General features: G+C 36.4%; 1 protein-coding gene and 1 pseudogene across 5 annotated transcripts in view; both read right to left on the minus strand.

Moving 5' to 3' along the window:
- Nucleotides 1-24,190, minus strand: part of PLEKHA5 (pleckstrin homology domain containing A5) — a 200,433-nt gene that overhangs the window by 21,476 nt on the left and 154,767 nt on the right. For 4 of the 5 annotated variants that reach the window (XR_006653308.3, XM_045184049.3, XM_045184050.3 and 1 more), the window contains 3 exons: nt 9,368-9,430; nt 7,557-7,637; nt 7,274-7,423 (listed from right to left, as the gene is read on the minus strand). Coding sequence is in view for 4 of the 5 variants with exons in the window: in XM_045184049.3 (XP_045039984.2) it covers nt 7,274-7,423; nt 7,557-7,637; nt 9,368-9,430 (294 nt within the window). In the remaining variant the exon portion in view is untranslated. Of the gene's footprint in view, nt 1-7,273; nt 7,424-7,556; nt 7,638-9,367; nt 9,431-9,933; nt 9,970-14,412; nt 14,494-24,190 lie in introns of all 5 variants that reach the window. The other variant, XM_045184053.3, reaches the window with a different exon arrangement.
- Nucleotides 104-1,712, minus strand: LOC123478172 (acyl-CoA-binding protein pseudogene; annotated as a pseudogene).

The following is a 24,190-nucleotide window of genomic DNA, read 5'->3' on the forward strand; positions in this document are numbered from 1 at the left end:
CAAACAAACAACAAACAAACAGCGATACTTCAAGGTCCTAGAGTATCTCTTTTTAAGTTATTTTATTTTGCGTGTTCTGCAACTAGCTTAAAGTCACTTTTAAAAATGTAGGCAATGAAAAATTATACAAGGGACATATTTAAAAAAATTTCAAGTCTTAATTTGGGTCATTTGTAATAATTGCTTTGTGAATTGAAGATTCCCTTGAAGCATGTTTTACAATGAATTATTTTTTTTAGAAAAGCAGACATAAACCATCAGAGAGTTTTTTTTTTATCATCTCTATATTATGTAGCTAGCTTAAGAAGCCTATTAAACAGATTTCACGAGTTAAATTTAAAAAAGCGAAATGATAAAGAACTACATATTTTTTAAAAAATAATAAATGCAGCTTTAATTGACCTAGAGACAAAAACTACTCAGCAAGGTCAGTAAGCATTTCAGCCTCCTTAGTGTGTTAGAGCCTGGCCTGGAGCCTCAAGGAGAGGGCTGATTCGCTCTTTTACTCCAGGGAGCATTAGACAAACAAAGGAGGACCAGCAGTTTAGACGGAATGCAGGGCTGGCGGCCACACCCAGTCCCTAAATCCCACACTTCTTCGGCTTCTCTACTTTGTCAAAGTAAGCTTTGATAGCGTCTTCCTTGGAAGTCCCTCTCAGCTCATTCCAGGCATCCCACTTGGCCTTGCCTTTGAGGTCCCACATCCCAGGCCGTTCTGTATTTATGTCACCCCCAGGTGCTTGTTTGCAGTGGCTGCAGATGAACAGCATCTCCTCGTCTGCTGGCTTGGTCTTGAGGTGCTAAACCTCCTCAGCAGCTTTGTCAAACTCAGCCTGAGACATGCTGGCAGGATTACAGGAAGCTGGCGGAGGCGGGGGCGATGAGCGGAAAGAAGTCAACAACTACAGATTTTTATCTCATCTATATTGAATAAATATTAGACTTATTACTTGGTTTCAGCCAACTTTTTACCTGAATAAACAAGGATATTAACTCTGTTGATATAAACAGCTTCTAGCCATCTTCTAATTTGTACACATCACAAAAAATACAAGTGTAAATAGTGGGCCTTTGAAGGCTGTGGGCAGGAGGGAAAGTGAGGATAATCGATCCAACAGCAGCCCAGTGATTACAGCCTAGTGATTACGGAAGACGGTATTGCCCAGCTGACACCCAGCCACTCTTGTAGAAAGGCCCGAGTCTGGGGTGGGCCCAAAGGCACTGGAGAGGCATCTAAGTAGAAGAATTTTAGGATGGTGGGAATCCTTGTCTTTCTTACAGGAACATATGAGAAATAGAGGTTGAAAGCTAAAGATTACTTTACCAATATTTTAGGCGTGAAGAAACATAATATACTTTCAATTTGCCTAACCTGAAAAGTCCTGCCACGGATACCGTGATTTGGCCTGAGTCTCACAATCCTGCTGGGCCTCCCATCTGCCTTTACCTCTCCACGCCTCAAACAGCACTCTGGGCGGGCAGAACACAAGTCAACGGGACGGCACGGAAAGGGAGGCGCTGGCATAGCAGCGGTCTCCTGACACCTGGCTGAGGACTTCAGGTAAGAGTTTAATGGGTTCTACAAGGACAACGTTAAAATTTTTACATATGACCTTACTGCTTTCTTCTCAAGACAACATATAGATATACCAAGGAAATTAAAAGGGTTAATGACTTTTAAATACACGATTATCTTAAAATCATATGCACAAGTCAGGAAACAGGGCTTGCAATAAAAATGTGGAGTTTTATGCCATACCATTCAGAGAATGAACTCTTGTATTCTGCAACCCTGTGATGAAACTCAAGAAAGCCAAAGAGTATATACTATATGAGCACACTTCATTAAGATACAAAAACAGGCAAAGCTGATACACCGTTTGAAAGGCAGGCAGTGGTGCTCTTGGGAGGAGGCAATCACCAGGAGGGAAGCTTCTGGCCTGCTAGAAAAATCCAGTGTCTTGATAGGGATGTGAGCCCTATCTGTACACTTACTGGTGTACTTGTCTGAGAATACGCCATACTCTAACAAAGGTGAAAAAAATACGTGTGCATGTGTGGGACTGCTACACATACGGCAGAAGACTTAAAAAACTTGGCCTAAATTTAGGGCATGGAACAAGTAAATTTTACAGTGGTTACCTCCTTATAATCTGTACTAAGACTTGGCCACTGTAGGGGAAAAAAACCTTCAAATAGGTCTGCATCATTCAGATATAATGACATCTCAGACTACCAAAAAAAAAAAGAAAAGGATTTAAAAATCTAACTAGAGAGCTATAACAGAGGCATACTGTGATCTTCATTAAGAAAGTATTAGGAATAATAATTCATTTCCAGGTTTTTTATGAAATAAGGATTTTCCTTTTCTTGTTCAGAAACACTGACTATTTATACTATAATCCACTTAGGGAAAATGGTTACAAAATATGCTTAAATAAGTAAATAATTATAACCACATTATGCTTAGAGCTAATAGAGACTGGTTTACTTTGGGTTTGCCTTTTATTTAGTGCTTCTGAGTTTTAACCTAAGAAATGTTAATTGACAGATTTTCAGTTTCAAAATGGATAGAGGGCAATAGTATACATGTAGTAAGAATATTTATTAGTTTCTTAAGGCAACCTACAAGAAACTTTTCAATTTTAAATATTACAGATTAATGTCCACTACTAACTCTTAGAAAATTAAAGCATTGCAGTATTTAAACTTAGCATTATATTCTTAAAGGTTGGCAAAAAAAAAAAATCATTAAATCTTTTGAAAATTGAAATCACTACCACCTAACCATAACAATTCTGTTAAGTGGGTATTAGAAACAACTGATTTTTGAGATCAATTAAAATAAAGTTAATCTGATTTCATTTTTACCTTCAGGATGTAAAAATTTCTTGGCACAGATTTTTAAAAAGTGCTTAGTTATTTCAGCAATTCTTTTTAAAAAAGAGCACTTCTCTTGAATGACTTTATACTTGCCTTATAACATAACTGCATCTCAAGTAAAAATCACTATTTACAACATGACATAGGTTACTATACTAACAATGACTATGCTGGTGTCTTTTAAACCTAAAAAGATGTTTAAGAGGGACCAAAAAGTGAGGATCGACTAAATCAGCCATAGTTACAGAGCTACCTATGTTTTAAATTTCTAGCTTATGGTAATAATTATAGTACGTCTACTTTTTGGCTCTTTATAATCTTTAATGCATATCTTTAGTTTTCCCTTGAATTTTCTCTTTGAAACAAAACTATATTCTATCTCAAAGGAAGTGGTTACTTCTTACTGTACAATTTTAGATATAATGAACTTTTATAATTATGAAAGTAGAAAAGTTAGAACATAGGAGAAGACTAAAAAAAGGACATTACTGTGCTACATACTTGTTAATGTTTTTGTGGATTATCTTTTAATTCTTCTCAGACACACATGATGGAAATTTCCAAATACACACAAAATGAGTGCCCACTAGCCACAGAACTGAATTCAACATTTATCGATACATGGCCAATCTGATTCCACCTGTAACTCCTATATTCTATCCCTGTGGGATTACAAAACTATCATTTTATCTATAAATACTTCACTATGTATTTCTAAATAAAAGAAACCAAAATGAGAGAAAAACAGAAAAATTCTTAATTTAAAATCATTAATATGTAACTCTTTGAAAGTATTTTTAATTACAACCCCCTCCACCCCCTCCATTCCCTTGCTACTTATTTGTTGGAGAAAATGGACCCCCTTTTCTGTAGAATTTTTCATATTCTAGATTTTGTTAATTGAATTCCTATGGTATTACTTAGCATGCTCTTCTGTTTCCTTTATTTCCTATAAATTTGCAGTTATATGAGGCGGCTTCCTGGGACTCGTATTTGATTTTGGGCAAAAACACACTGGAAGTGTTGCCAGGTAGGTTCTAGTGCAGCACGTCAGGAGGCGTGTATCACATCTGACTGTCTCTTTTTTGGGCATGTTGTTTTGTAATTACGAAATAACCAGAAAATTTAAAATCTGTCTTAAAATCTTTCCAAGGACGTTCCATGACATTTCATGGATGTCGACAGGTCCACTATACGGAATCACACCTTGCTGTAACCACGATTCTCAGCGCTCTTTATTCCACTGAGAATGACTGCATAAAGTCACGTAGTGTAAGCTTCTCCCCATGGTGGTTCATGTACCCTGCTTCTGTGCCCTTTAAGTTTCAATTCTAAACCTAGTTTACCCACTGTAGCCCCAAATCTCCATTTACTCACAGTCCTCCTATCCATCGAAGCACGCAGTTCAGAGTACAAGTAAGTTTAATGGAAGTCTGTACACAACACTTACTACGTAACCCTGGGCAGTCGGTGCCTCAGTTTTTCATTTGTAACCACTAGTAATAGCACCCACACCGAAGGGGTATTATGTGGATTAAGTGCATGTATAGCGCTTATAATGGAACCTGGTACCTAATAACTGCTCCATAAATATTCAGGATTATTATTATCATTTCATATATTGTATCATTTTACAGTGAAAAAAATGCTTAAGACCTCACATGACTCAGGATGACTGGGGGCCTTTATATTCGCTTTCTGATGTCTGAAATTCCAATTTCAGACTTTTGATTAAGAAAATTTCAAGTTCCAGAAAGTACACGGGCCTGCACAGTGAAGTAGAGCAGAAAGTATAGAAGCCCTAGAATTAAGTCCTTGACTTAGGTGTTGACTCTTCCCCTCGTTAGTTATGTCACCTTGGCAAGCCTCTCACTGAGAAATTCTGAAACATTCTGCACATTTTCTCACACAGTCCTCAGTGGAATCAAAAGTCCTGTTGCCCACAATGGTAACCAACTCAGCAGTAAAACCTTTATAAGCTTTTCCCTTGCCCTGCCTCACTCTCCACACTCCTGTGCTTCTGTTCCTGAAATCATCTCCCCCAAATGCTTTCTGAACCCAGTTCTTCATCTCAGGCTCTGCTTGCAGAACAGAACCCACACTGAGACAGTTACACACTGAAAACTTTTAAGGCAGAACTGTTTTAATAACCATTCTCTCTAATTGGGTTTAGATATACTAGAGGCAAGGACAGAACACAAAGGCACTAATGTGCTAAAAGCACGTGGGTGTGTTGGATAGACGGGGCTTATGGAGAGGAAAGGTAGTTTCAAAAATTAAATAAAACATAAAGGGAACATGGTTTTACATGCTTACCTTGTGTTAATCCTGGTTTTAGGTACCTTAATGGACAACCAGGTGAGGGGATGTTCTCTGAAGCCAAGCTTTGATCTAGGGATGCCTTGATGTTATAGCTCTGGTGTTATTATACCTCTTACACCTCAGAACTCGGATTTGAACCAGTGCCCTGAATCAACTGCGAGAGAATCAGTGGACTCCTTTGAGATTCTGCTCGCGTAAAAGTTAATTGAAACTTAAATCTATTCAACGTCCACTGAGTACCCAACATATGCCCAGATGTTATGCATCATTTGTAGCCTTGAGCTGCAACTATGAGTAAGTTTACATAAAGGCATGAATAACCTAGTTTGTATTCTATCAGTAAGATATGTCTTAAAAGAACATACTGAGGGTTTGTAATGATCACTGAGCAATGCTGAAGGTAAATGAAAAAACTCAGAAAAGTAATTATATCGGATAACAACCAGGAAACGGGATACTCACATCCATGTAGATCTAAGTCTTCGGGACTATGGTTAGAAGGTACGGATTTGTGTTCTGACATTTATTAGCTTTGTAACGCTGGGCAAGTCACTTAGTTTAATCATTCGTCAGATTTTTACAAGAAGATTTAATTTTTTATTTTTAGCGAGAGGGAAAGAGAGGAAGAGAGGGAGAGAAACATCGGTGTGAGAAACATTGATCATTTGCAGCTGGCACATGCCCCGACCAGGAATCCAACTGGCCACCTTCTGCTTTGTAGGATGACACCCAATCCATGGAGCCACACAAGTCAGGGCTCATTCATCACATTTTTATTTTATTTTATTTTTTAAAAAAGATTTTATTTATTTTTAGAGAGAGGGGAAGGGAGAGAAACATCAATGTGTGGTCGCCTCTTGAGCGCCCCCTACTGGGGACCTGGCTGGCAACCCAGGCACGTGCCCTGACTGGAAGTCAAACCGGCAACCCTTCAATCCACTGAGGCCACTCCAGCCAAGATTCATCATCATTTTTAATCCACATCCTATCACGTTGGATGCCAGAGCTACAAAGATGACTGAGATATGATTCTGATTTCAAGGAGATAACAATTGAAAGGATATTAACTCTTTAAAAAAATCTATAAACACCATAGTGTAAGAGACTAAATGAGGTAATTTAACTATTTCAAAATCAGGAACAGGAATATTAAATATAAGGTATGTAAGAATCATAAAATCTAAGTTTTGATTTATTTAAAACTATGTTATATTCCTTTCGGAATAGCTTACGTTCGGAATGTTATTTTAGTGTTTGGAATTGGGAAGCCATGTTGAGATTCTGGTACTCGCCAGCTTGGAAAGACCTCTCTTAGTTAAGAAGGTCCTGTGGACCTTCTGCAAAGGCAGCTGCTCCCTAATTGCTCACTGAAGCTACAGACAAGGGTGTATCAGCAGTCTTCTGTGACAGGTGGCTTTTGCGAGGATTTGTCTTTCAAAGGGCTGCTTGGGCAGGTGCTCTTACTATGTTTTGAGATGACTGCGTCACAGGATCTAAAGCAGACTGTTTCAACTCATAAAACAACTTATGAACTCTAAGGAAGACTTTTAGATTTGGTAATCCCAAGTGACTCTATATAAAGTGACATGACTGTGGGTTAAAAGGTTCTGCTAATTATATTTCTCACTCAAACCTATCATCTAAACTTAGATCACACCGCAGCTATGAAACTTAATGTTGACAGCTTCTTAAAAGCATTTCACAGGTGCCTTTTGTTGAAAGGGTCGGTTAAGTGAACCTAATAACCACCTTCTCAAAATTATCCTAACTGCCCTGAAATCCAAATAATATTTATTTTCCTAACATAATAAATTTTAACATATTTAAGAATTTTGCATTTGCATTATATATTAACAGGAGTCTGTCTTGTACAATAGCTATTCAACAAAATGTAAAATGGCTGCTAATTAGAGAAATATGGACCACCCTTTATTTTTGATATTATTAATAACAAATTAATTTCTTTTTACAATAAAGAACAGCCCTAAAGATAGCCCAATTAAACAGAAATATGAAACTGCATAATATTTCAGTGAGTCCTACTAGGGAAAAAATATCTGCTACTTACGGCAGTGGCTCGAGAAAGCTCTCGACAGGTACTGAGCAGTCCGTTTTGTAAGTCGTCCCTCTGCAACACCACGGTCTGAATGGCTGCTGGGTTATCTGCGTTCATTTCTATCTCCTGGCTCGCCGACAGCAAAGCTTGCTCGAGCGTGTACTATTATGATAAAAATAATTACATTTCATGTTCTGCCTCATCAAATTAATTCTTTTTTACTTTAGTTATCAGTGGCCTGATAATAATCATATCAAGGAGCATCAGTTGTAGACAATAAACATAATTATCCTACTTTCTCCTTGTGGAGCTGCTGAAGTTTCTCTTCCAGAGCATGTACCACTTTATCTTGTTCACACAGACGGCTTAACTTGGCCTAGGTTGTAAGAGAAAATAGCTTTTGTTAGCCAACTTTTTTGCCTTGTAATTGGAGAGTGATTAGTCATCACTTCTGTAAGTGGAGGTGATTATAACAAGAAAACCCATTTAAAACAGCTATGGAATACCTAATTATGCCAACCTTTATTTTAATGAGTAAAATAAAAATGTAAGTATAGCTTACAGATAGAATGCTTCAAAAACATGCACATAAAGTGGAAGTTTTTCAGCCATACTACTGAACCTACATAATTCAAAATACTCTCAGTAATCAAGCAGTCTCATGCTTTAAACAAATCATTTCAACATGGTTAAGATTTTTCCCCCTACAAACTGCGGAACAGAGGTTAAGCAATATATGCAGACCTTCATTAGAACACCAAGTAGATTCTGTTTTTCTATTCTTAAAATTATGCTCATGTTCTTAGAAAAAAATATTAACAAAAGAGTCCTTCTCATTGCAATAATACAAATAAAAATACTGTTAGTGGGGAAAAATCACTCAGTAGTTTTAATGTTTTAAATTCATGGTATGATCTCATTTTTTAAATTATGAAAATATGAGAGTGTATTCTAATAAAATTTCAATACTATAATAAACCAGTTCTCCACATGTCTGGAAATGAAAATCTGGCCAAACTGTAAATATATCTTGAACTTTACTGCATAAGGACAAGTTAGGAAGAAACATGAGATTTTACTTCCTTTGCCATTTATCTATTGAAGTAACTACATTATCTTTGCTAGATAAAACTCAAGCCACACCAGATGGAATACAGTGGTTTCCCCTTATCCATGGGGCATAGGTTCCAAGACCCCCAGTGGATGCCTGAAACCCCAGAGGGTACCAAACCCTATGTACAGTAGTTTTTTTTCCTGTGCATATGTACACATACACTTTACAGGTGCACTGAACTGACAGCGCCACTACTCTTTAGCTTTGGGGCTGTTACTAAAATAAGGGTTACTTGCACACAAGCACTGTGACACCAAAACATTCAATCTGATAACTGAGAAGGGCACAAAGTGACAATGAGTAGCCGGGGTGGGTATGCAGCAGGGAGGAGATGCGGGACAAAGGGACGAGTCAGCTCCTAGGCAAGATGGGTGGGATGGCATGAGATTTCATCATAATGCTTGAATTGGGATGAAACTTAAAATTTATGAATGGTTTATTTCTGGAATATTCCACTTAACACTGTGGTCCATGGTTGACTGCAGGTCACTGAAACCACACAAAGCAAAACCAGAGAAGGGGAGACTACTGTACATTGAAATGAAAAAGAGGTACAACTCAATGAATAAAACCAGGGGAAATGCAGGAAGAATGAGATGTAAGTAAGAATGCATAACAAGTCACCGATCTAAAATATGATTACAAAATACTAAATTTAAGTAATAAAAGAGGAAGAAATGATGACACTTGTACTGATATTTTCTCCAAAAGATTGAGACTATTTTACTTTGTCTCCAGCCCTATATAATTTTTAATAAAATTGTTTTTTACTTTCATTTGTGACTCGTAGTACACTGAACTGTTAACTATGGGGGTGAGGGTGGGCAGAGAATAGACTGGGGAGTTAGCATTCAATTGGATCTAAGTGCAGAAGATGAACATGCTGATTTAGTTGATATCATTTTGGAAGGGCAAATTTCTGTCACGCTCCTGTGCTGTGTCGCAGCAGAAAACACGACAGCACTCAGGATGTCCAGCACGGGAAAACTTACGTCAATATCGACTTCGTCAGGCCTGTATTTGTGCAATGTGCCTCTGCATTCGTCTTGTGACAGCTACAAGGGAAAATGTCACAACGCAACTTTAAAAGTAGTATTTAAGAATGCATTTAGTCTATAGTTAATAGTTTAGATTTATATAACTAATAAAAATGGGATTTTAATGACTTATATTTCAGGAGTTTAATTCAAACACAGATCATTACAAAAATAGAAAAATATTCAACAGTGATACAATATGCAGGATACATTAACAACGATGTTAACTTCAGCTTATCAAACAAAATAATAAGCTGGTCAAACAAAGTTATACAGCACCTTACATGTTCCATTTGTAAGACACACATTTTAATGAAAATTGACAAATACAATCATAGCAACTGTAATGAATCAAGTATTTGAATCAGGCATATTTCAACAGTCAAAACTGTCCTCACAGTATACACATAATCACACAACTGTGTATGTGTACACTTAAATGTCGACACATCTTAGTACAATTTTACTAACAAAGCCTGTAACATATTGTATACATATACATAATATATAAACACACATACACAATATAGACTTATCTTGTTCTTCTGTCTTAAGAACTAAAAGATAATGGAGGAAAAGTATGGGTTTAATTGAAAAAGAGGAAAAGCATTCAAAACCTCAAAACTGAAAGCCCACGTTATTATAAATTATGGACAGTCAAATTTCATAAAAAGCTTGTATGTGTTCGCTGACAGCATTTGTTTACATCTTTTGGTGGAATGAATCCTGGCTTTTGACTGTGCTCACCAGGGTTTCGCTAGCCATCCCCGTCTGTTACACCACAGACCACACCACAGCCTCTGCAGGCAGCATTTCACTACCTCTCCTGTGTTTTGACTTTACATTGACTGCTAGCGAATAACAAAAAATAGTAGGAAAATTTTAATAGGGGCTCACTGCATGTTTACTAATTGTACACTTTTTCAAAAAGTGGGGACGGGAATAGTGTATCCCAACTACATTCTAGATTATAAAATTGTATTTTATACGTACACATACAAATGTGTAAGAGAAATGTATAAACTTTAACTATTTATGCCCTTTCTCTAAAAAACTGTTTGACAGGTACATCTACAGAAGGAGGCATAATTTAAACAGCAGATAATTTTGAGTGGATCTAGAAATATGGGAATCAGTAAGTTAAACATGTAAGCATTCCAAACATACAAAAATAAACCCTGGAATTCTGAGTTTCATTTCAAGACACGACTTCCATGTACCTCATGCAAATGAGCCTGTAACTGTTTAAGCACGGTAATTATTAACTGCAAAACTTCCATAGAAATGAACATCACATGAAAAATGAATTTAATGACAAAAGTCAGAATACTTGTGCACTATTTTAAAATAAAGATCACTGATCATGTTCTCAGGGGTGTCAATTATTCTCTGTTAAAATACCTAGCCCAAGAATTTATACTCCTATCTGAAAAAAAAGGTAATGAAAAATAAATTTTAAGTGCTTAGATCCATGATAAAAATTGTAAAATGACAAAATCAAATTTTCTCATTTATAAGAAAGATAAAAGGCTTTAGCTACTAAATGTCCAAATATACCTTCTTTATTTAATATTTAAAGTTAAATGCAAAACAGCTTTACGAAACCATGAAATGCGTAATTTCAACATAGCTAGTGGACAGTGCTACATCTAGATTGAAATGCGAATTGTATCCTATATCCAGGTTCAACAGAAAAAAGACTAGTAATTTAAAATAAAAATTTAGTAATCCATAATAAATATTAAGGATATTGGCATAATTTAGGGAATCTAAATTGCATATTCACTTTTATTATCAGTTGGCATATTGTATAAAAGAAAACATGCACTATATAGTTATAATTTTAGAGTGACATCTTTATTGATATATATTCTACACAAATTAAATTTTGCTGTACCTTAATTTTTAGTACCACTAAAAATTTATATAAACCTTTTATCAAATTATTCAATATATTCATTACTAGGTACCAGCTAATCAAAACCTTAAGATAATCAACCTTCTACCATACACTGCTTTTACCTGTCAGAAGAGTATAAGAAAACAAGATTATTCTTTAAATAATTAGCTTTTAAGCATGGCCTATTTTCATTACTAGTAATTATTACTGAGGCTTTTCTTAATAGATATAGTCTATTAAACAATTTCCACCTAGAATTGAAAAAGTTGCTATTTAGTTCTCAATACGAAAATCCTTCTAGTAATTTCCTAAATACTGTGATTAACTCAAGTTCTGTATAAAATGTTTCACAGCAACACTTTTTTTTTTTAAATCATTTTTCAAATTCATCTTTAGCAAACCCCTCTCCCCAAACGTTCTGGGTTTGAAGTACTTCAGCAACACTAGAAAAGCAAATAAAATGGCTATGTAGAAGCTAGATAATCAGAGAAGTACATTATCAAACTTTACTGACTGTGTAAGGATATGTGCTATATTTTATTTAGACAGACCTTTTAATAAGGTATCTAATAACCTTTTTTAAAAACTGGTTCAGCACTAGGTTAAAACAAAATTAGTTTTGTTCATTAAAATTAAACTTTCTATGGTATCCATTTCTAAATATATGATATACATACAAACATTCTCCAAGAAAAAATTTTGGAGAAATTTGATAAAATTGGACACTTTATCCTATGTGGACTCAAAAATACAGAGCTGTATTTGTTAATGTTAGTCTGTGTCTTTTAAAACAATTACTTATCAGGTGATTAACATCACTGATTAAAATATTATAAAAACTGGTACAAAAATATAATTATGAAAGGTGGCAGGATGATTAATATATGCAGAGGGATTTTTTAAACTTCATGCTTACTTCTTTTGCATTTGTGTGATTTAACTTTAGCTCCTACTTATTTCACTAATTTTAAGATAATTACTGCCTAGGTAATTTCTTCTCCTAAGGTAATGCAAACATAAGGGTCCTCCTAAAAGCTAACCTGAAATGATGTGATTCAGAGTAATGAATGGATCATAAGACATTATATTGTCACTATATTTTCACCTAAATTTCAGGACCCATTAACACAGCATTGTAATGCAATGTCAGAAAAAGCAGAACTATATTCAATATAAAATTTGATAAAGTTTTTCTTTGGATAATAATATGATAAAGGAAACCTGGAGGGGAAAAAAAATCTGATTTCAATTTATGCAAATTTATAAACACATTTTAAGAAATGTGCCTGACTCTAACTTTTATTCATCAACAATGGCCTTCAAAAATTAAATACTTTACCAGTGGCCAGCTAAAAAAAAAAAAAGTCACCTGAAGACTCTCTCTAGACTCGACAGTGCTGACAGGCAACATTGATTTGTTTGCCCATCTCACACCCAAGTCATGGCTGTTGATATTAGCCATTCAGATCTTCCTGTTCTGTACAATTTTATTTTTTTCAAGTATTGAGAAAATATATTTACATACGTCTACTGCGCTTTCAGTATTTAAGGTGAGTGATGCTGTAAGAGCGGTCTCCAATATCTTCACATTAAAAAAAAAAGACACAATTCCAATTAAAACTTTCAGTGTGACCAAGGAATTTCAATCAGCAAGGATGTCTGCATCATCAGTGCTGGTTAGTAATCAATATAAAAAAGAAGCCAAACCAAACCAAACAGGAATACCCAGGCTAGCACTCTTATTGAAAATATGCAAAATGCACAAAATGAAAACATAACTTATTACAACAAAATGGCTTTGATCTCGTATCAATTTAGCATTATATAAAATGATAAACTGAGAGCTTCAGACACTGAGAAAGGTTAAGTCCAGAACAAGTATTAAGGTTCCCAGTGTAGTATTTTGGAATGGATTATCAAGATCTTATAACCTGGTGACTTTAAGAATTGAAAGATTCCATTTTCTTTTGAAAAGTAAAGCTGTTTAACTTTAAATATTTAATATTTTATCTCTTTATTAAAAAAAGAAAAACTGCTCACTCATAAAAGGTACTTTAAATGTTTTGAAAACTGTGCTCGGAAATGAGTCGCCCTGCCCCCAGCTGTTTCAATCTCACAGTTGCCAGGCGATGACGCAGACCCCGAGGCAACTGATGCAAACCAGAGGCCTTTAAAGCCCGTGTGACCTCAAGGTGCTTTAAAAAACAAAACAAAAAACAGTTTTACATATTTTTATCAAAACATATATTCATTTTTCATGTTAGTTAATATCTTCTTTTGTACAATTTAAGTTTAACTGTAACAGGCCAGAGGCCGCAGTAATTCGTGAGAGTGTTGAGGTGGAAGAAGCTGATGTTGCCAAACACACAGCTAAGAACATTTAGACTATGAAATACAAAAAAACTGGGATAGGAATGTATAAAATGACTTCTTTTGCAGATCTGCAGATTTCTCAGGCCCTAAAAGAAAGCCAGCCAACTCACGGTACATATTCTGAGTTAGGGAAAAGAAAGAGGAAAGATATGACCTATCTTGGTAACTTCACAAGAATTGTAAGAGTACAGGGAGAAGACACTCCCAGCATGTTACGAAATGGCCTTCTTTAGGTTTTACCATACCACAGCACAGACATGAGATTTAAAGAACTCCCATACAAATATAATCTATCCCTAATAGATTGTGGAGGTTTATGGGGGGGGTGCCCCTCAATGGGAAAAAAAAATCTTTAGTTTTCCCTAAAAATCAGTTATAATGCTTTTCCAGTTAATCAAAATTAATGGCAATCTACAAAAATTTTGCAAATGTACTGCAGACCTCCAAGTACATATCAATCAAATACTCTGCACAAGAACTTCAGGCACAAAAACTTCAGGAAAATGGCACACTTATTATTTAACAGCAAAATGTTCAGCGAAGCCATGCTAAGAATACTGCAGCATCTTGAAAAGCGAGGATGAATTGCGTTTTTCTGAATAGACATAAACAAAAAATGGAGTAAGAAAAACACTAATGTTATGAGTAACTCTGAGGGTAAACCAAAACTGTCACTGAGGGATTTTGCAGATGATAAAGCAGTATCATTCACTGTCCAAGACCTTACTTGCTGGTACAGTTGGGGTCTTAGCGCCGAGTTCTCAATCATTGTGTGAACCATGGTGATAATAGGTTCATTTTCTTTCATCTATTTCAAATCAGGAGGAGCATACAGCAAACATCAGTTTACAGCATAGCTAGATTTGAAAGACGACACTGTAAATATAGCCTCTACTTTAATATGTTCCTAATAGTGCAGCTGTTTACATTTTACCCCAAAGTTGTACAGATCTATCTTATGTAAATCATTTTGAACAAGTATTAAATGCAGTAAAGTACGTTCAAGGTTATATATAAAAAAGCTTACTAACGACAACATTGCTGCATCTAGGTTTTACTTCATAAATAAAATCAATGTAAACGAATAATGAATACACCTACATATATTAGAATAGATGACAAAGCATCACGATCCAAAAGGTAAACTAGAGGGTGACAAGCAATGAACATAAAAAAGAGAAACACAGTCTCTTCCAATTGATTACCTAATCAGTAAAGCTTAACTGATATTCAGTTCTTTATAAGGCAAATCAAAAAAACTGGTTCTCTACAAATACTAAAATTTTATAATATAATAATCAATATATCTTGTCACTAAGATACTCACATTTTATTAAAGTTAACCTTGACATTTACATACACTCTACGTTGGATTTTCTCAGTGTAATTAATACCACATGTAGAATTATTTCACAGATATGCAAACTACAAAGACTTTTTTACTTAGCAAAGATTTAGTGTTATCTCCCTAGCTCTTAAAAAGGCTGAAACCATGTTTCACATTTCCAGCTGTGTTGTACTTAATTACTGCCTCTAGAGAAATATTTGTTTTAGCAGGCTCTGGACTCAAGAGTTATAGCATTCAAAAAAACAATGATCATGATAGAGAGAGAGAGTAAAAGGCCAACAGAGTCTGTACCATTTGTAAGCAGACAAGTCTTTATCATTGTAATTCGTGACATTCGGTTTACATAATTTCATCCTCCATATGATAGAAAATAAGCATTTCTATCATGGTTAACAAATGCTACTTTACTGATTCAGCTAAATCTACAACAAAAGTTTACTAATCTTAAGGTTAATAAACATGAGTAAAAAATAAATCTTAAAAACTGTGTATATAGACAATTTTATTTTCAGCCTAGTCACCAATGTTTCATGTAAATAAAATTGGTTTTGGTTGTCAAATTAGAAATTTCCTGTGATTGGTTTAAGCTACTTTTTAAAAAAAAGTTCTATGACAAATCTACACACCTATGAGTCAAACTAGAACTTCTACTTATCAGTGGAACTCAAATCTACACATCAGTTAATCTCAAACTTCCTTTCTTGCCTCCAGTGAGATTGAATGAGGGACCAGGGCATCTGCAGGTGACATGTCAGGCACACATGAAACAAATGTGTTGATATGCAGTACAGAGTCAATTTTTTGCAGTGTTGGAAAGTAATTTATAAAGAGAAAACTATAGATATACTACGAGTAGCTTCAGTCTCTTTTTCTGATATTTTTTAATTTTAATTTTCAAAGCCATCTCAGCTATACTTGTTATCTTCCAGCAGCATGCCATGGACATCACACAGAATAGTACACGACTCAGAGATTACCGAGGGTGGGGTTGGGGGAGTGGTGGTCAGGAGCACAAATGTTTAAGAAGTAATGGAGGTGAGACAGTATCCAAATATAAAGGCCACTCGAGGTCAAACTGAGATCCCATGGAGTCCTGGGTATCTGGCACTACAAATGGGCCACTGTCAACACGGCTAGTTCTGTCAACACGGCTCGCTCCTTTACGGGGGGGCTTCCACATGGTACAGATCAATGACTAATGCTCATACTCTAGGCCTAAAAAACTTACTTAAAAAATGTATTTAAAAGGAAAAGGGACAATATGGTTTCTGTAGAAGGGTAATGAAGCCTGATTTATTAGGTGAAATACTTTGAGAGGTAAATATGCATGTATATATATATAGGGAAGCCCTATGTGATTTAAAAATGCCTGTTTAATTTACATATAAAACACCATTAAGCATTAAGTCACTGAGAAGGGATCATTGCAAAAGCAACTGGTTGAGGAACAGAAAAACTAAAATAAAAAATAATATTTAGCCCTGGTGGCTGTGGCTCAGCAGATTGAGTGCTGGCCTACAAACCAAAGGGTCTCTGGTTCGATTCCTAGTCAGGACACATGCCTGAGTTGCGGGCCAGGTCCCTAGTTGGGGGCACGAGAGAAGCAACCACACATTGATGTTTCTCTTCTCTTCTTTATTCCTTCTTTCCCCTCTTTCTAAAAATAAATAAATAAAATCTTTTAAAAAATAGTATTTAAATTATACTAACTGTACAGTATCTCAGAGTCAAGCAGAAAAAGATCGAAACTATGAACAGTAAAATGACAATAAACTCACAACTATCAACAACTGAACCTAAAACACAACAAAAACAAAAATACACTAAGCAAACAACTAGAACAGGAAGAGAATCACAGAAATGGAGATCACATGGAGGGTTATCAGTGGTGAGTGGGCGGGGGAGAACAGAAGAAAAGGACAGGGAATAAGAAGCCTAACAGGTAGGTACAAAAGAGACAGGAGGAGGTTAAGAATAGCATATGAAATGGAGAAGCCAAAGAACTTATGTATGACCCATGGACATGAACGAAGGTGGGGGGGTGGGCAATGCGGTGGAAGGGAGGGTACAGGATGGAGGGGAATAAAAGGAAGGAAAAAAAAGGCAATTGTAATAGCATAATCAATAAAATATAGTTAAAAATAAATAAATAAAAACTTGGTTTAAAACAACCAAAAAAAGAAGTAACTATGATGTTCTCAAGGTGTTAACGTACGCTGAATGTAATTTTTATCAGCTCACATACTCCTTGGGATCCCGTTTTACTCAAGTTGAAGAGATGGGATAAAACAATCCGAGGAAAGGGAGATGCAGGGGGACATACCTAATGCTTCGTGAGCTCCTTGGAATTTCCTGTTTGAGTTCTTAATGGGAAAACCCCCCGAATATCCAACAATTGTCTCCTGGTTTGAATACAAGAATCTTAGACATCATTATAATAATGGTGTTGATAGCCGACAAGTCTTAAGGAATAAGAGCAAGAGAATGACTAATTATTAAGTGGAGGATGTTTAAATGCTTTGCTTCCTGCTTTTAATTCCTTCTTTGAAGCAACAGGTAATACAGGTTTAGGTTTCAGTTAATTGCTAAATTATAAAAGGCCCATTATTTTATAATAATAAAAATGAGAATATATAATTCAGGTGTTATATTATTTTCATAATTACCTTTAGTAATAAACAAGGAAACACTTAAGTGGAGACATCCTAAAAATACACTTAGTTATGCCAATGCATTTCTGTTTACAATGAAAACACCTATTTTTACTCAAATAAAGTCCAAGGGTTTAGAAAAACTGCCTAGAAAAATCTGACCCTTGACTCTAGCCTCTTTTCCCAGCTGTGAGGTGCACTGGGCAGTATGAATATAAAGCACCCTTTGGTGTTAAAGTGACTCCCCTTACTATTAGCGTTAGCGGGCTCAGCAGAGTCAGGATTATCAGTCCTGGGTTATCAGTCGGAATCCAATTTCCAATTGCCAGTTGTTCGATTATTCCAGTAACTTCTAAATATTGGTTTCAAAGTCTCCATTGCAACAGAAGTTACACCAGGTAAAATGCAGAAGGAACAGGATACTGTACCATGAGATAAATGTGCCTGAGTAATTTTTAGGGGGAAGGGCAGGACGGAGAAAGAGATTAACAGTGAGCAGAGTCAAGATGTTCATTCATATAATTTATCCTTGGAAGAGATTAATTTTCCAATCCTCCTTTAAGTATAAGAAGTGGTTAAGCAGTGGTTTAATTGCTATTTAAAAAGTTTATGTAATAAATCACCTAGAATAGCACTGCCCAACAGAACTTCCCGTGATGGCAGAAATGTTCTATATTGGTATAGTCCAACACTCTAGCCATCAGCCACAATGGCCCTCTAGCCTCTGAAATGGGGCCAGTGCAACAGAGGAAATGAATTTTACTATTACAAAAACATAACCAATTTGAATGTAAATTTAAATAGCTACATATGGTTGGTGGCTATTACACTGGATAGCAGGTTTAGAAATTCCAGGGCAGTAAAATAAGCATTAATTTCCCCCAGTCTGGATCTCATCCCCTGAAGAGGAAAACCTCTGCTCAAGCTCTGCCTTGTGTCTCCTCCAGTCTGAGTTCGTGCTGACAGCTTCCTTCTTTGTGGGGTTTTTTTTTTCTTTTTTTTTGAGGACGCAGTCTGGATGACTTCTATCTATGCGATAGAGCTTTTGTCCTTCCTTGATAACCAATGAGAAGACCCATTGCTGTGCTGTCATTTCCCATTTAAATGGAAATTGGACTATTCCTGAGTTCTTAAAGACATCTTAGGAAAAGAATTTTTAAGTTGGGAATCTGTCTTAACAATAGCAAAAAACCATGATAGCCTAATCACCGAAGAATCCGTTTCTTAAGAATGTCCTCCTGTGTAGATCAATAAACTCTTAAGATGTGTGGCAAAACTAAGAAGCTAAAGAATTTGACATGCTTAGGGTGAAGCTTTGAGGAATGCAGGGGTCTTTATAAACAGGTCATTTAGACAATGACAATGGAAATGCCTTCCTCTCTCACTGGAGCCACATCTGAAGGTCCCAGAACCTGAGATTGAAGGGTCTGAATGACTATCTATTGAAACCACTCACTCTTAAGCAGGAAGCAGGGAAATTTGAAGTGACTTTTCAAATAGAAGAATGTAAATAAGTCTCTTTTATAACGAATGAGAGAAAGTGTTGAGGCCTATTTGAAAATTTTAAAGTAATCAGAACAAACTATGCTTATCTATATTTTCTAAAAGTAAATGTTTGGGAAAATATTACAAATGTTATATATTCAGAAGAATCAACAGTACTTTAAAAGATGTAGTTAGACTATGTAACGTTTCCTCATTTTCTTAAGGGAGAAAGACAAGATTTTTAAAAAGGAACAACAAATTGGTACAACATTATCATAGGAGTCAAACACATCTGCCATTCTCTTAAAAGAGAAAAAAAAAAGCATTTCTAAACTGCGTTCAGAAATACTGACGAAGCCCACTTATGGAGAAACATGAAACTACTCTAACCCAGCAGAACAAAATTTTAAAGCCACCACTGAGAGCTATATACCTGTGTTATATTTTGAAAAAAAACTTTGAAGGTGTAAGCTAATGTCTTTCTACATCACTAACTTACAGTATTTATTTACAATGAATTTCACCATTTAAAAAAAATCCAAAGGTCTTTTAATTATTTTTCTAAAATTAAAATCCCATTGGCTATAGGATAAGTTTTGCAGATCTGGTTTTTACTTCTGTGGCTTAATATATTTTCCTTGTTTAAGGACTCTTATCTACTGTTTCTTTAGCTTTTAGTAATATTATCATCTGATGCCACCATCTTTATTCCTGGCACCCACAGGCACTTGGAAATATTAAAAGAACTCAAAATCCATTTTGTGAAAATGCTTTATTGTGAATGTGATGTTTGAAATGGTCACATTTTTCTCTTCTTTGCATGTGTCTTAACATTATCATTTTAAAGGTACAAAAGATTCCAGAAGTGGAAATCTTAAGTCTCTGTTAGTAAAAGAGAAAGATATCTATTCTGGCCATTGGTATCTACTTTAAAATACATCTGAACTTTAAAATAAAAGTTAAAATATCTCCTAGCTATAAGAATCTGGATTTTATTAATAGCAATTGTATTTTTACTGAGTTATAATTGGTACTGAGTAGCAGAATTCCTGCCATTCATTCAAAGATTTATCAGCTTATGTAAGTAGTTAAGATATAATCATACCCTTAAGTCAATCCTAGAAATATTTTTAGCATTTATGCTCAAATTTATTTCCTTCCTGGGTTTTAAAAACCACTTAAGAATTCTTACTTTGTAAGCACCAACATGCTACCCTACACTGAGCTCCATAAATCTTTGCTGAATAAACTTTCTGGAAAAATATATAAAAATGAGACAGAAGCAAAAGCTACAGTAATTGGGTTATAAAAATATTTGCTTTGCCCTGGTCAGCCTGGCTCAGTTGGTGGGGCATTGTCCTGCAAAACAAAGGTTATCAGTTCGATCCCCGTCAGGGCACACGCTTAGGTTGCAGGCCTGGTCTCTGGTTGGGGATCCAGAGGCAACCAATTGGTATTTTTCTCTCACATCACTATTTCTCTTCTTCTCTTTCTCCCTACCTTCCCCCCTCTCTAAATAAATAAATAAAATCTTTAAAAAACATATTTCCTTTTGTAAATACAAAGTAGAACTGTATAAATGTTATGCATTTTAGGAGGGTTGGGGAAATTTGTTTCCCTTTTCCTATTTTGTTACATAAAAATATAACCACTGTGTAACAGGAGCTGATAGTTCTCAGGTAACAAAGACCAGCAACCTGAAACAGAACTGCTCTAAGTACAAGAACAACTCTATTAATTTTTAAAAAGTCAAAATTGATTAAAAAAAAAGAAAATTCATTGAACACAAGGTATTGTAGCTTCGTGATTTTAGGCGAGTTGTTAAAACACACTGAGTGTGGATAAAGTCATTAAAACAGAACAGGTTAAAGGTCACGTGAGGATACAGATGAGAAGCAAAGTAGAAGAATACTGTACATGACAGTGCTTTGAAAATTATGAGTAACATTTAAGCTGTCGGGGGGACAGATGCTGGACAGGTGCACAGTACAGAGAGTGGGTGTGCTTTGGAAGTGCTTGAGGAACAGTGAGTCGCTGGCTGGAGAAAACAGTTTACAGGTTGGGGGGTAGTGGTGGCGGAGTGAAGGCTTGAATGACAAACCACAAGGACACCTTACTTTGTAGAGAACAGGAAGTTTGTGGCATTTCCTGAGTTAGATGAAAGGCACGTGGCAGGCAATTTCTGCACTGCCGAGATTTGGTGACTAAATGGTAATGAGCAGCTTCATGCACACACGAAGTGTTACAGTGGTGGGTAGTACCCTGCCATGCGTTTAGGCTAAAGTAATCAGTTCATTCAGTTCTATAGACGCTTGTGATCTTCCCATTCTCAGCAAACTTTTTGAACTACTTTCAACTGCAGTTTCAAGGTATTTTTGACTTTACTATGTGCTGGAGTTGGGCAGATGAAATACTATAAACTACTACAACTCCAGAAAGCTGTCTGGCTCAACTCTGCCATTTTTGTAAATCTGTATAATCTCCACCCTGAGTGGAAGAGCAGGCAGGATGCCAAGAACTTCCCATCTTGGGTCCTTGCCGGTGGTCTGCTGCTTGATTTTCTTTTCCTCCATCAGACAACCGGACTGTGAAAGACTGTCCGGCTGTCCCCAGCCGTAGCTGAGGGAGAAAACTGGTCTCACTGTCCTCTTTTCCTCTGGGAGCTTAAGCTTCTTAGAGTTCTAGGCCTAAGCAAGCAGCTAAGGCAGAAGTCCAGATCCTTCTCAAAGACCAGTGTGCTCTTCTCCAAGAATTACACGTTCAAGTAATACTTGCTGCGTCAATGAGGCTAAAGGTGACCGATATTTTGAACCATTTTTGCTTTTTTTTTTTCTTGGTTAGGGAATTGAGGAATAAGATGACGACTTTCATTTTAGACATGTGGGGACGTACTGAAGGCAGAACTTCCAATGGAGAGCTCCATAAGCAACTAGAAATATATACATGAAACTGCAGAGAGAGAGGTGTCTCGGACCCCTTTGGGGCATGGGGACCCATGGGGTGCTCATAGGTGCATAATGTCAACATGCTGGCAAGTTAGTCTTAAGAGGAAACCCTCAGTCCACAGAAAATGAAAGCTAAATGCTTCCCTTTTCTGTTGTTCAGGTGGGTAACACTGCAGTGTTTGCATTCATTTGTCAACGAGAATCAGTCCGATGAAGCTCAAATTCCCTGCTGCAGTTGGTAATACATTTCCTCCTTCCTTGCTCACTCTGTTTACTCCTATGCCTTGGTATCGGTCCCCAAAGCAAACTTTCTGCACGCAACCCCACACACCACAGGCTCTGCTCTCTGGAAAAACCCAGGAGCTAGAGATGAAAAATAACAAAGAGACAACTAGTAAAGTGGAATGCTCAAATGAGAGAACATCACAAAAAAAGAAAACTTCTACAGTTAGATTCACGAAAGGTGAGAATAGCAAAAAGGGACATACTAATTCCTGGTAAGAAGTGGGAGCACCCATGATAATGCCATGCAAGCACTGGACAGGCCAGGAGATCAGCGCACTGACACACATTCTAAATTCTTTCCACATTCTGGATTTCAATCTATCCACTGTCTTCGTAGAGTTCTGCCACTATGATGTCACATTCAGCTTAAGAATTTTCTGTGTCACCCCCTCCTCTCCCCACTTCTATGATCAAATATGCACAGTAAGGGGAAGACAGAAAAAGAAAAAAAGGAGGAATGGGGTGTGTAGGAAAGAGAGACAGTATCATTCCTAATAGCAAGGCATACGAAAATATAGATATGTACGATGTAGTTAGTTTGGGTTAGCAAGTGTTAAATAACATACATTCAATTTTCCAGTTTCCTTGTTTGCTTTTCCCAAGTGCCTATTCTACATTGCCTAGAGACCCTACCACTTGTAGCTCTCAATCATTCTTAAAATACAGGCTCCAGGACCCCTTGCAATATTAGAGGAAATGGGTTCTTGCCTAACAGCTCAGCAGAATGAAGTTGCTGAATTGACATGAACAATGAAAGCCATCAGGAATCTTTTCAATCGTCTTGTTAGCATTTCCTCCCTTATAGGAAAGCTGTTTTTCATGAAACCAAAGAACAAAATGCAAAAAAAGTTCTCTTAGATTTTTACCTCCAATGGTTTCAGCACCAATTACATACACCCAGCTAACTGTTTCTTTTTGCATTTTCCTTGGCATAGTATGTTTAAAAGTGGTGCGAGACCCTGTCTATCGAGTTTTCTCATTGAGGTTTCTTGAGAGGGTTTAGAAAGCACACTGATGAGGAATGTCGACAGCAACCAAAGACAGAAGATCAGGCTTCTTTCAAAAGTCAGCAGTTTTAGTATACAGTTCATAAAATATTAATATTTAAAAAAATCACATCATAATATCTCAATGTTATTGCAAAACTTTTTCAAGTTGGAAAGTTTGGCTTACTCTTCCAAGAAGTTTTAGAAGTTATTATTAAAAAGTATTTTCTTATCCTCCCTGCAAGTACTCAAACTTAATTTAAACAAGATAAGAAGGATTTAGCTACTGTTTCTTGCACACCTGGAACAAAGAACAGCAACGGAATGCTTCAACTGGGGTTTCCTTCTAGTGTACCGTGGCAAACTCACTTGTCATGAGAAACTTCCAGCTTCCCGATAAGAATTTAAGGGTAAGGGCCTTCGGCCATCTGGTGGTCCAGAATTGAGAAAACAGATATAAACTGAGTCATTTCAAAATGGAGTTGGAGCTGTCAACCCAGAGGAAGGCCTCACACCTCTTGTTCCATGAACCTTTGGAATGTTTGAACTGGGCAAAATGACCTCTGAACTGAGTCAAACCAACACTGTATTCCAAACAACTGTTTGTAAACAGGAAAGCAGACATCCTGACCACCATGGCTGAATTAAGGACCCTCTGTAGAAGTTGCACCACTATGTATGGCCAAACAATGCCTTAGCTTATTAGCACCTATAGAAATTCCTTCCTTCTATTCATGTATTTCCTTTCCCCTTCTCATAAAAATCCACTGCATTTACCCCATAAACAAGACACGATTGGGGTTTC

This window comes from Desmodus rotundus, chromosome 3 (assembly GCF_022682495.2).
Source record: "Desmodus rotundus isolate HL8 chromosome 3, HLdesRot8A.1, whole genome shotgun sequence".
Classification (NCBI taxonomy): domain Eukaryota; kingdom Metazoa; phylum Chordata; class Mammalia; order Chiroptera; family Phyllostomidae; genus Desmodus; species Desmodus rotundus.